Here is a 12473-nt window from a genome sequence, read left to right as displayed (position 1 = left end):
CTCCAGACGGTTGCCCGCCCAGTAGAGAAACGGCCAGCGACCGAGATTCGAACCACGGCTAGTGCGCAGAAACACTGCCACGGTAACCCTCTCGGCCAATATATTTTTTTAAATATATCGAACTGATAATTATGTTTAAGTTAGTAGATTTAATAAATATAACATAGTAAAATATACTATATTATAATACATTATAGTTGTATTAACCAGTTTACTAAAAAATGCACACAGGTCCACGGGTAACCCTTGCTTTTCTCTAACTGATTATAATACAACTTTATTATTTAAAAACAAAAGGGTGTATAATTTTATTTTTATTGAACTATTCATTAGACATTATTTCCATTCAATCGTTATTTATTCGGCTCATAGGGTACAAGGGGTTATACAATATTTTATCCACTAAGATTCTCTCAGTTAACGAAGTACATTCTTCGGTGTCAGATGATTAAAAAAGGGAAGAGTAAAAGTAACTGATTTTATTAAATATTATTATACAGTTTATGTTATCGATTGTGGATCGGAATAATATCCTAGTCAAAAATAATAACGAACAAGTCAATATTTTCAAATCATTGTTTTTTTCATCGATGAAAACAACAAAATAACAAATTGTTGTAAAACAAATAGCATAATATAATAATGCACGTGTCGCTAAAATTTATTGCTAAAACCTTTATTGCTTATTCGGATATTTGCAATACGTACAAATTATATGTGGCAAAATATAGTGTTTTGCTAATAAATAAAGTAATAACAATTAATTAATTTCATGATTGATAAATATCCATAATTAAAAATGAGATTTTATTTTTACAAAGAGGGTTTTCGTATCAAATGTTTACATAAATACAAAATTCCTAAATTTTTAAAATACTGTTCATATGTTTTAGTTGCAACTTGCAAAAACTTCATATTTCTCGTTGTATATGTTATTATTTTAAATTCGTATTCTAAAGAAGGAAACTATGGTTGGCTATAAGATGGTAAACATGTTTTATTTCTTGGCATCTGTAAATAATCCAAACAATATAACACACTAAAAAATAGGCACGATTAAACATTAAGAATATTTTTGTTCTAAAAGTTTCCTATACAAATATTAATAAAGCTATATGAATTATTTGACAATAAAAACAAATATTGTAAAAAAAACTAATTAGTCATAAAACAAAATATTATAGAACGCAAGAATCATTTATGTTTTAGATTTATTCTTGTAAAGTCTTCTATAAAAATAATAATTCTATAAGAATTTTTTAGTTTTCTTAGTACTAAAATTAAAACAAAAATGAACATTAAGTTCATTTTTGTATTATGCCTAACTTATTACTTACCAATGGTAAATTTGCTGAATTCGGTAAATTATATCAACATAACGGTAATTTTATTTTATTTTTAATAATTTCTGCATACTAACAAGTTATTATTTTTTATATTAATATTAAGTAATTTTTTTAAATATTAGTTTATAATATACCAGACCATTTAGTAAACTAAACGTTAAGACCCATCTTTGTGAAATATCTTAAAGAAATTGGTAGCGTAAAAATTATTTTTTTACTATTTAAATCTATCAAACACTAAGACTAACCATTTTCTAGGGTAGGATTTTTTTTTTAATATTTCGATTATCAATGACGAGTTTTGAATAAATACTTGTATAGGGTTGTAGCAAAATCTTATTCGAATAATTATTTTTACAATTTATTCGAATAAAAATGTACTCGAGTAATTTTTTTAAAAATTTATTTGAAAATAATTTCTCCGCAATTTATTCGAATAGTTTGTTTAAATATTATTTAAATAGTAATACACATATATTATGTTAAGAGTAAGAATAAATGCATAAAAATAATTTTGAAGAAAGAAACCATTTATTAGTGACACTTCCCGTGATTTTAAATTAGAGATATAATGACGCATAACTCTTACGGATATGTGGTAAAACTAATTTTTTTTTTTAAATTAAAATGAAACAAATTTTTTTTTCTACTTTATTGAATTTTGTTTCCAAAAAAAAAAATGATTAGTCTACCGAATTATTTAGAAACAAACACTATTTAATACATTTTCCTTGAATATATTATAAAAATCGATTTCTTGCAGTATTATTTTTATGATAGTTATTAAAAAACATATTTATTTTATTTTAGTTCTCTTTCATTTTCTGTAAATTTTACTACCTGTTCAATGTTCTTTTTATAACTTTTACTACAAGAGTAATATTAGTTTATCAAAGTTATTCAAACATAGATATATGTATATATCTACGTTATATATGTATATATAAGAATCATTTGTTATATTATTTTATTACATTTTTTAGGAAATAGAAATGTTATGGGACTCGATAAATGACGGTTTTGACGATTATATTTTCTACAGTGACTTTTTAAGAAATGGTACGGACGAAGAAATGAGTGATCTCGTGGAAGTTTTAAAAAAATACGGATCCCCGTTGAAGGCCAGTAAAGGTAATTTTGGTGCAATTTTGTAACGAATTTAATACTCTAGTAGTAAAATATATTAAGCATGTTATGTGAGTATTAATTATGTATATTATATAAAAGTATACAATAATATGCTTTACCTCGGTAAACTAAACCGATGTAAAACCCTTTATATTGTAAAAAGAAATAAATATTTTATTTTATTTTATTGTTCGTATGATGCGGTTTATAGGTGAAGATGAGTACACAATGTTTTTATAATTTAATAAATAAACAACAGTAACCTTTGTGATAGTTGATTAAAATACATGCTCATAAACTTATAACGATTTAAAAAAACATTTGTATATTTTTTTTTATAAAAATTGTATTAATTTTTTTGTTGTAATGTTATTGTTCTTAGGTGAAGTTCAATACAAAATGAACTTCAATGACTTTAAGACTGCCGTATATGAGGGTCATATAGCAAGATGGCATAATAAGGTAATGCTTTAATTATTATAGTTTTTCTCAAAATGTATAGACTGTACACAACAGTTATTATCGGTGTACTGTTTGATTAAGCGGTATAAATATTCATCATTTCAGTCAACGGTTACTATCATTAGGGTTATTATGGATTAAACAACAACACGAATTTGACAAATAGATCGAAACAAAACGAATAATAAATAATTATAATTGTTAAGGGAAAATTCACTTGAAAGCTTGAAATTAGTATTAGTGTTTATTGTTTTATTTTAAATAAAATTAAATAGGTAAAATGTAGTTAAATTATATAAGAAATATTTCATTTTGACGTTTTACCCATTTGTGTAAAATGTGACTGTTCAAACTGGGTTTATATAAACATTTTTTAGGCGATGCTTGCTGAATTTAAAGAAATGATCCCAGACAATGTGAACAGAGATTATGTTATCACCGAAGATATGAATAAACATTATGGATTCATAATGTCTGCATCTAAAATCAATGCAATTATAAAAAAATACGGAAAACTGCATGGTAAATATGATTTTTAATACCTGCATTTGTTAATCTTGAAATCGTGTTTTAGGTGTACACAAGTAATAGCTAAGAATATAGTGGTTTTGTTTGCATCATATTACTATTTTATTGGGAATATTATTTTATCTTAATCTAATCTAACCTAACGGATCAATAATCAATAACCTTTGCTTGCAACTTATTATAAATTGCATCATTGTGTTTACATTTGATAGTTATTCAATATTTCATTAATATCTCGCACGATTTCTGTAGCTATGTTTTTTTTTCTGCTGTACGTGATCCATCGTACGAACCGCTAAAATATAAATAATTTAAATACTATTATTTGCCTATACAGGGTGAATTTTTTTATCATGGGCCACTCAATATTTCAAAGGGTTTAATAAGAATGAGATATGTGTGTGGTCCATGATAAAAGAATCATCCTGTATACATAAAATATTAACCATGCAGAATATTGTCGAAACCATAACTATGTAAGCCGATAGCCTTTAAAGTTTAGGATTACAATAAAAAATTGTAAAAAGTATAGAAAAAAATGTTTATAGCCACTGTTCATGGGCAAGTATTTCAGGATATATTTCTTAAACATTAATTATACTTCGGTGTTTGGGCTGTGTTGTAAAAAAATAAAACAAGTATTTTGTATTATTAATTTTATTTTTGTCGTATTGGTGAACTTTAGACGGAGAACACCGATTAGAATTCTCTGACTTTAAAATAGCATTAAACAGAAGTCTTCTGCCAGAACTGCCGAGTGATAAAATTGCGGTAAATAAACTTTATTGTTAAAATTTGTTTTATATCGAATTTGTATGTTAAAAAAAATTTTCTAGGCGATGTACACAGCATTTAAAGCGTTAAGCTCACCAAATGATTTTATCATCCATAACGACTTAGTTAGGGTATACGGAGGAAGAATTCCTGAAGCCACACTCAAAAATATTGTAAATAAATACGGAAGAGTGTATTGTGTTGTGCTTGAAAAAAATCAGGGCAACGATAAATGTGCTTGTAAATATAATTTTTAATAACTAATTTAAAAATCATCTAAGGTGTACCTACAGGTAGTTTTAACTTAAAAGACTGTGTTTTATACAGTATAGTTTTATTGTTTGATTTTATTTATTATTTTAACCTGATATAATTACTTTTCACAACCCAATATTACCTAATCAGTTAAAAAACCAACTTTAATTTCAAACTAAGCTCAGTTTCATTAATTTCGGTTACCCTTAGACGATCTGGTCATTACTAAAACATCGCGTGATCCATTACTGGATTTCTTTGAACGTCCTATTCTATTTTGACTTTAAACACTTGGAAAGTCTTCAATAATTGTCGACTTAGTCGATTAAAAATATATATTTTAGCGATGAATTCGTTTATACGCACAAGAGTTTATTAAGTGTGATTAAAATACTATTAAAAATGTCCAATTGAAAAAATCTTAATCTATGCTTAAGCGATTTTATATTTCAAATAATTCAATTCGCTAGTTTTTTAAAATATATTAAGGGATAATAAACAAATTTAAAATTTAAAGATGTACAAAAAAAAAAAAAAATTGGTGATATGAAAAGTTATTAAGCGTAATCATAGATAATATTTTCCTATATTTTCAATTAAAATTTAGTAAATTTAGTTTTTAAATGTTAAAGTAAATTTGATGCTTTTAATTAAAGGCTTATATTATTTAAAAAAAATTCACGTTTAAACGGTATGTGGCTTAGAAATTTCACTATACTTATCAACTTTTTTATACTTAGCTTTTTAGGCTATATTGAAAAACATATATTTATTTTAAGTAATTTATATATTTAATATTGTTATGCTATGATTTTCAGTAAAACAACAACGATTATACTTCGAAGACTATAAAAATGCCTTGAACAGTGGTGGGCTTGCAGTGTTGAATGATGAAAACAAAAAACAGATGGTGAGGAATCTTTTAGTAAACTTTATTAGTCTAAAAACATGTATATTTATAATTATATATATATATATATAATATATTAATTTTCATATAATATACTATATTATCTTATGTTTAACATACCTAGAGCTATCCAATGGTGAATCCCATAGGTCTAGAGGTAATTAATTAATTTTATAACATACTGACATACTTGGTTTTTATAACATGATAAAAAAAAATTATAAATTACACTTAGTATTATTGTGTTACTATTTTTAGGAGTTAGAACTTCTGTGGGAAGCGTTAAGTCTTAACAATGACTATTTCACCTACTATGACTTGATTGCGACTTATGGAGACGACAACCCAGCAGAACTTATGGCCGTAATGGAACAATACGGATTGATATATGAAAACAATAAAGGTAGATATGAAGCAATATTTTAACACTCATAAACTCTAAAAGAAACATCATATAAATATGTATTATGAAATTAACGAACCGAATCTAAAAAAAAAAAATGATGAAGCTTACTACACACTGACTATGTGTAAAAAAAAAATGTAAATCAGTTGTGTACAATAAATAAACAATAGTATGCTTTACTGCTTTATGATAGTTGATTAAAATACACACTCATAAACTCTAGAATTTTATATCAATCTAAAAAAAGAAAATTGTGTATTTTTTTAAAAAATGTATTCTGTTTTTTGTTGTAAATTGTAATAATATGGTCTTTAGGTGAAGGTGAATACAGAATGTATTTTGAAGATTTTTTAAGGGCCATAAATAATGGCCACATACATAGATGGTCTTATGAGGTAATGATATAATTATTATAGTGTTTCTCAATATGTATGGACTGCACACTACAGTTTTTATCAGTAGGTATAATATGTACTGTTAGATTTAACGGTATAACTATTCTTCATTTCACACAACAGTTATTATTATTAGGGTCATATTGGATTATAAACAACAACATGAATCTGACATAGATTAATGCAAATCAAATAATAATAAATAAGAATTATTAAAGAATAATTAGACCCTTAAAATTCACTTAATTCTTAAACCACAGTTTAAATGAGTCTTAATATTTTTTTTTATTTCTTGCAAAATTACATAAAATAAAGTTGGAATATAGTATAAGATACATTGGATTTTAAAGTTTTCTTCTTAATAAATATTCCTATTAAAATGTGTTTTATTTAAATTGTTTTTAAAAATAATGTTTAGGTGATGAATAGGATATTTACAGGAATAATCCCAAAACATAAACACAGAAGATATATTATCAATTACGACATGGTTAAACATTATGGAAATAATAAACCACATTATCTCGAAGAAATCATCAGAAATTATCAAGAAATGAATAGTAAATATTATTTTTAATTCTGTTTACTATAAATGTTGACTTAGATTATTATAAACATGAATTCGATGGTACACATAATAGTTTATACGAAGTCAGTGACAATTTATTTCTAAAAAAGTTCCATTACAAATTAGTAATTTTACTCATAACAGTATAATTGATTAAAATACAAATAAAAACTTGACTTTTAAATTTTTCTTATAAATCAAAATACATTTTATAAATAGTCTGGAAAAGTAAGAGAATGACCAAAGCATCCCTCGTCATGGTTTTTTTTTTTTTTGCCATTCTAGAAGTCTGCCATTAATGTCGATTTCGACTATTAAAAATATGTTTTTAAACAGTAGACTCAGTGACGCAAATTATAGTTTAAACATTAATTCTAAAAAAATTTCATAAAAATGTTATAAAAATAGCTTTCGGAGACGAGTATAATTATTATAATAAAACATTTTGTTTTAACTATATAAAAAATGTTCAAAACATTTCCCTTCTTCGTTGTTTAAGCTGTGTTTTGAACAAACTAACTAATTCGATATTTTCTTAATTTAATGTAATTTATGAATATTATTGGTAATTTTCAGATGGACAATACCAGTTACCATTCAATAGTTATAGAAAAGCTATGGACATTGGTCATTTTCCTAAACCTAAATATTATCACACAATTGGAGTAATTAAATGATGCTCTTTAATTTGTCTTATGCCAGTTTTGTTTAAGTTAAAAGATCATTTTTAGGAGCTGTACGGCGTATTTAGGGATATGATCCCAGGACAAGATATCACAATATGTAATCTTGGCTCTAGCGACTTGATAAAATACTATGGAACAAGAATTCCTGCAACCAAAATCGAAACCGTTGTACAACAATTTGGCAAATGGGACGGTAAATATATATTTTTAAAAACTACATTAAAAACCGTAAATTCTATTTGCTGTCTCAGCCCTATACTGATTCAATAGTTATGGGTATAATAATACTATTGATTATTATAAATTTTACTTGCAACACAAGCACAGCGTTATCATTTTGCTTACTTTGGATAGTTATTTACTACTTGATCCATTATAACTATGAACTGTAATGTGATTCAATTTTGAATTTCGCCCCTTAGAAAGTCTACTATCAATGTCGATTTAGACCATTTCATATAATAGATCGCAGTTACATAAACTATGCCCATTTACGTTTTTTAACTTAAAAACAAATTTATGTTTACCACAACACCACAATGCAAAATAAATTAATATGATTTTCTTTGAATAAAATGTAATCTATAACGATGTTGACATGTTAGCCACTGGCCTTTGATGTCGAGTGCTAATATTAAAATGAACAAAAAAATGTATGTTAAATATATTATAGTAAACATGTTTAAAACTATACACGGCCAAACCATTCGAGTTTTTTTTTATATATTTTATATTTTGTGTTGTATTAATCAATTTAATATTTATTTAATATTATTTTTAGTAATTTGTACACTTTTATTTTAGTCGATCAACATAAATTATCATTCTCCGACATAAGAAGAGCCTGGGACAGTGGCGAATTACCACGACCATTGACTGGTGAAAATGAGATTTGGGAGGTAATAAAGTAGCTTTCAATAAACTTTATTAGTAGGAAAGAATTTAAATATAAAAAATGTCTATAATATCTACAATATCTACATTACTTTATTATGTTCATTTGGTCAAATAATTGTTATTTAATTGGTATCATAAAATACATTATTTAAATTGTGTACTTTTTTTTTGAACTAATATTTTACTTGCGGAAGTTAATTTTTTTTTTTACTTTTTGTTCAATGTTCAATAACAAAGTTTAAATGTGCTTATAGTTTTTTTTTAAAAAAATCTCGTCGGCCATTATAATTATTTATTACTATTTTTAGGAAATAGAAACACTATTCATCGCTATAAGTGGCAATGATGGTTATATTAACTACTATGATTTCTCAAGAAATTATGAAGAAGAAGACATGAATGATCTCAAGAGCGTATTAGAAACTTACGGTTTCCCAGATGAAAATAGTGAAGGTAACAGTGATGCAATTTTTTAACCACTTAGTTGCTCTGAATGTAACATTATAATTGATATATGTGCTATAACGAAATTAATCTAAACAAAATATTAATTATGTTTATAAAACACAACTCACAAGTAATCTTTGCGACAGTTAACAATTTTTTTTGGTTATAAACTCTAAAAGTTTATATCAATAAAAAAAAAAACTACAGCCGAATTTTTTCTTCCTAATTCCTGAAACATTATCAACTAAAAGGACCTTTTAGTTCAAAAGTTAAGGACCTTCTAAAATTATGGCTAAAAAGATAAAATACAAAAAAAATTGTTTGTGTGGGGGGGGGGAGGTAAACATGGTAAATTTAAGACTATTGACGTATCACTATGTCAGTGGCATATTAAATAAATATTCCTTATAAATTTCTAACTCGATTACGACCCTTTTTTCAAAATTATAGCCAGCATAAGTTGTAATTTTAAAACTCGAATAGTTTTTTTTTTTTGATTTTCCCAATTTTTAAATTACAGGAATGAACATTTTAAACTTTTGCCCCACCCACCCCAAGTACAAACTAGATACAAATTTTAATTTAAAGAGTTGGTACTCGAAGAAATTGGTCCAGTATTAAAAAAATTACAGCTTATACAGAAACAAAGTACATTTTCTTTGGTTTTTTGTTATGACGTTATGGTTTTTTTAGGTGGAGATGAGTTAAGAATGGATCTAGACGATTTTAGAAAAGCCGCGTCTGAAGGACGCATACCAAGATGGCATAGACTGGTAATGTTATAAATAATTATGTACGCTTGAAATTCACTTATAATTCAAAACCAATTTCGAAATTATATAGTTTTTATGGTATTTATTAAGATAATGATTTTGTATGTGCACGAAAGTTATTATGGTGGAATACAGTGGTATATAGTATTATGGTGGTTTATTATACAAACTTCGACTAATATTACTTAATAAAATCTTATAAAATTCAAATGTTCACTGATTATTTTGTTCTTGTTGATATAAATAATATTTAGTATTATGTGTTAATCATACATTATTGCAAATTAATCGAAAACAATTTATTTTTGTTAGTATAGAATGAATCTTAATATTAATTATTGTTAATTATTAAATTATATAAAATGTGATTCAATTAAATTGTAAGCATTGGTTTACGTGTATAAAAATGTATACTTAAAAAATGGCGCTGCTAAACTTCAAAAAAAAAAAACATTTTTAGGAGATAAATACTGTGTTTGCGGAAATAGCCATGGACGAAAATAAAAAATATGTTACCTACAGCGACATGGCTAAATACTACGGAACAAGTATTCCGGCAATTATACTAGTAAATATTATAAAATCGTACGGAAACTTGGATGGTAAGTATGATTTTTAAGAATTGCATTTAATAAACGTAAATTCTTCGTTTCATTATAATATAAGTATACTGACACATAAATTAATTTATCATTTTTAACAACCAGTTACATTAAAATTAATTACAAATTGGGTTAGGCCGTATTGTGTATTAAATAATCGATTATAATGTAACCTCGACAGCAAAATAGAATAATTGTAAATACTATAATTTTTTGTTTTTGTCCTCTTATTCATCAAGTATTCAAATAAAAGCACTGTTAAAAATCAAGTCATTTTAAATTATAAAACAATAGCTTTCGACGACAAAACTTATTCATTTTTTTATACTTTGTTGATTGGGCTGTGTTGTAAAAAAATAAAACATGTATTTTATTTTATTAATTTTATTTATGTCTTATTGGTGGATTTCAGATGGAGAATACCGATTAGATATCTTAAACCTTACAACACTCTTAAACATAGGATATCTGCCAGAACTACTGAGTGATAAAATTGCGGTAAATAAATGTGGCTTTTATGTTATTTGTATTTGTAAATCTCTATAAGTTTAAACAAAAATGTTTAGACGATTTATGAAATGTTTGAAGACATGATCCCTGAAGAAGAGGAAAGAGTCTTTGTTACCAAAGATGACTTGACTAAATGTTACGGAACAAAACTTTCTGAAACTCAAATCGAAAATATTATGAAACCCTACGAAAAACCGAATTGTAATTATGATATTTATTACCTTCATTTAAATTATCGTTAAACCATCTACCTAATCAATTACCTATTTTATTCAGTTTATTTTTTAAACCTAATGCATCCCAACCTAACCGATAAATAATAATTAATTTTACTCGAAACACAAGCTTAGTGTTATTGATTGTGTTTCTTTTGGATGATAATTAAATATTTCATTAGTACTCCACACGTCTATTGTGAGTCCTTCATTGAAGTAGATTAAATATACTCAAATGTATTCAAATGTCTAATGTCGTACATCAACCATTGCAATTCTATAAACCGATATTTTTCTTGGTCTTTTGACACTCGGAAAGTCTACCGTAAATGCAAATGTGTTTTTATTTTAAGTAACTTTTGCATCATTTATGTTATGTTGTTGATTTTCAGATGGAGAAAAACGAATGTACTTTTGTGACTTTAAAAAAGCTTTGATTGAAGGTGAACTTCCAAAGCCGTCGTTTGTTGAACGTGGAATTTTAGCCTGACTCTGATACGAAGTTGAATAGAAAAACCATTTACTGATGTTCATTATTGTTAAATAATTATGTTAAAAATAATTAATCATTTAGTCGCTATAGTAGTATAAAATAATATATTAATGTACAGTGCAACCTAAATTTTAAATAAAAACTGCTATTCATTCTATTCAATACAAATGAAAATAGTATTTGTTTTTTTTCCTAAACGACCTTGCAATTTTAGTTCAATTAAAAACACAATGTGAGAAAGATTCTAAGACTCCATGGGGCTCAGACCTCTGCTAAAGCCAAAAGAGGATTCTTGAAAAGATATTGTTTACTTTTACATGTAGGTGTACACCGCTGTACATGTCAAGACGGGTTCTTAGTATAATATACATCACAATTTTACAGGGTGCTTAGGAGAGGACAATGAGTCGAAATGCCAAAGGAGAAGAGTATGTATAGCGATAGAGATGACGTGTAATGACGGGATTAGGGCCTTTGAACATAATGAGTGGGACAGAATAATGGGTATCAAATTAGATTTTAGCAAGTGCTTGCAGCAAGTTTGAGAGGAAAGATACCGAAAAGGCTATAAGTGGTAAAAGTTTAAAAAATATCGCAGGATTATTCCTTAGCTGTAAAGGGCATACCTATTCAAGGGGTTTGATACCGAATTATGCTTCTTTCAATTGAACGTTTGAGGAAGAGGTATATGAAGGGTAGCAGTTCACCGGAAGCACTTTATTACAAAAAGGATTAAACCCGGATTACCAGAATGAAACCAGATTAGAGAGAATGTGGAGCGAGACACACAGTTTTTGAATTTGTTTGCTGTGCGCCTAAGGTCATAAAGTAAGGACCAAGGATTAAAAGATAAGCGGAAAGAATGTCAAGCGTTTCTTTTAGCTGGTTTAGTAGTACGGTTCGTAAAATTCCCTGTACGTGTTAATGCCCTTTGATACTTTGCTGTTCGGACTGTGCTGTCAAACTCTAAAACATTTTAATATTAGTTTCAAATCAAATTATTGTTGGCAAAGCTGCTTTGGTTCAATTACAAAACAAAAACGAAAAAAAAAAAATCATTAATACAATTTACAAGCGA

General features: G+C 26.5%; 2 protein-coding genes across 6 annotated transcripts in view; one reads left to right on the top strand and one right to left on the bottom strand.

Annotated features, from left to right (window-relative positions):
- The window catches only part of LOC126834411 (uncharacterized), a 133873-nt gene that overhangs the window by 78815 nt on the left and 42585 nt on the right, over positions 1-12473 (bottom strand). The window lies entirely within an intron of this gene.
- Positions 1284-11506, top strand: LOC126834412 (uncharacterized). 2 transcript variants are annotated; one of them, XM_050566309.1, is made up of 20 exons: positions 1284-1381; positions 2330-2477; positions 2857-2936; positions 3314-3458; positions 4150-4235; positions 4301-4478; positions 5312-5403; positions 5528-5560; positions 5662-5806; positions 6125-6204; positions 6623-6764; positions 7349-7437; positions 7504-7651; positions 8263-8357; positions 8664-8808; positions 9496-9575; positions 10036-10177; positions 10590-10675; positions 10744-10888; positions 11295-11506. In XM_050566309.1, exons 1-20 carry the CDS (start codon positions 1292-1294, stop codon positions 11390-11392), a joined length of 2247 nt encoding a protein of 748 aa, XP_050422266.1. In that variant the 5' UTR covers positions 1284-1291; the 3' UTR covers positions 11393-11506. The 2 variants fall into 2 exon arrangements, with proteins under 2 accessions (XP_050422266.1, XP_050422267.1); XM_050566310.1 differs by lacking the exon at positions 1284-1381 and adding an exon at positions 1491-1540.

This window comes from Adelges cooleyi, unplaced genomic scaffold (genome assembly GCF_023614345.1).
Source record: "Adelges cooleyi isolate 19-005CV unplaced genomic scaffold, UGA_ACOO_1.1 ACOO_flye_CR_arks_rails_tigmint_CR_PRNA_21, whole genome shotgun sequence".
Lineage (NCBI taxonomy): Eukaryota > Metazoa > Arthropoda > Insecta > Hemiptera > Adelgidae > Adelges > Adelges cooleyi.
The sequence above is the reverse complement of the archived record's forward strand: the minus strand, read 5'-3'. Positions and strand labels throughout refer to the sequence as shown.

What these genes read in the sequence shown, in the direction of transcription:
- LOC126834412 (XM_050566309.1), top strand. Translation starts at nt 1,292, where the DNA reads ATGAACATTAAGTTCATTTTTGTATTATGCCTAACTTATTACTTACCA. An exon ending in CCCGTTGAAGGCCAGTAAAG is followed by an intron (nt 2,478 to 2,856) that starts GTAATTTTGGTG and finishes TATTGTTCTTAG; the next exon opens with GTGAAGTTCAATACAAAATG. An exon ending in ACAATTTGGCAAATGGGACG is followed by an intron (nt 7,652 to 8,262) that starts GTAAATATATAT and finishes CTTTTATTTTAG; the next exon opens with TCGATCAACATAAATTATCA.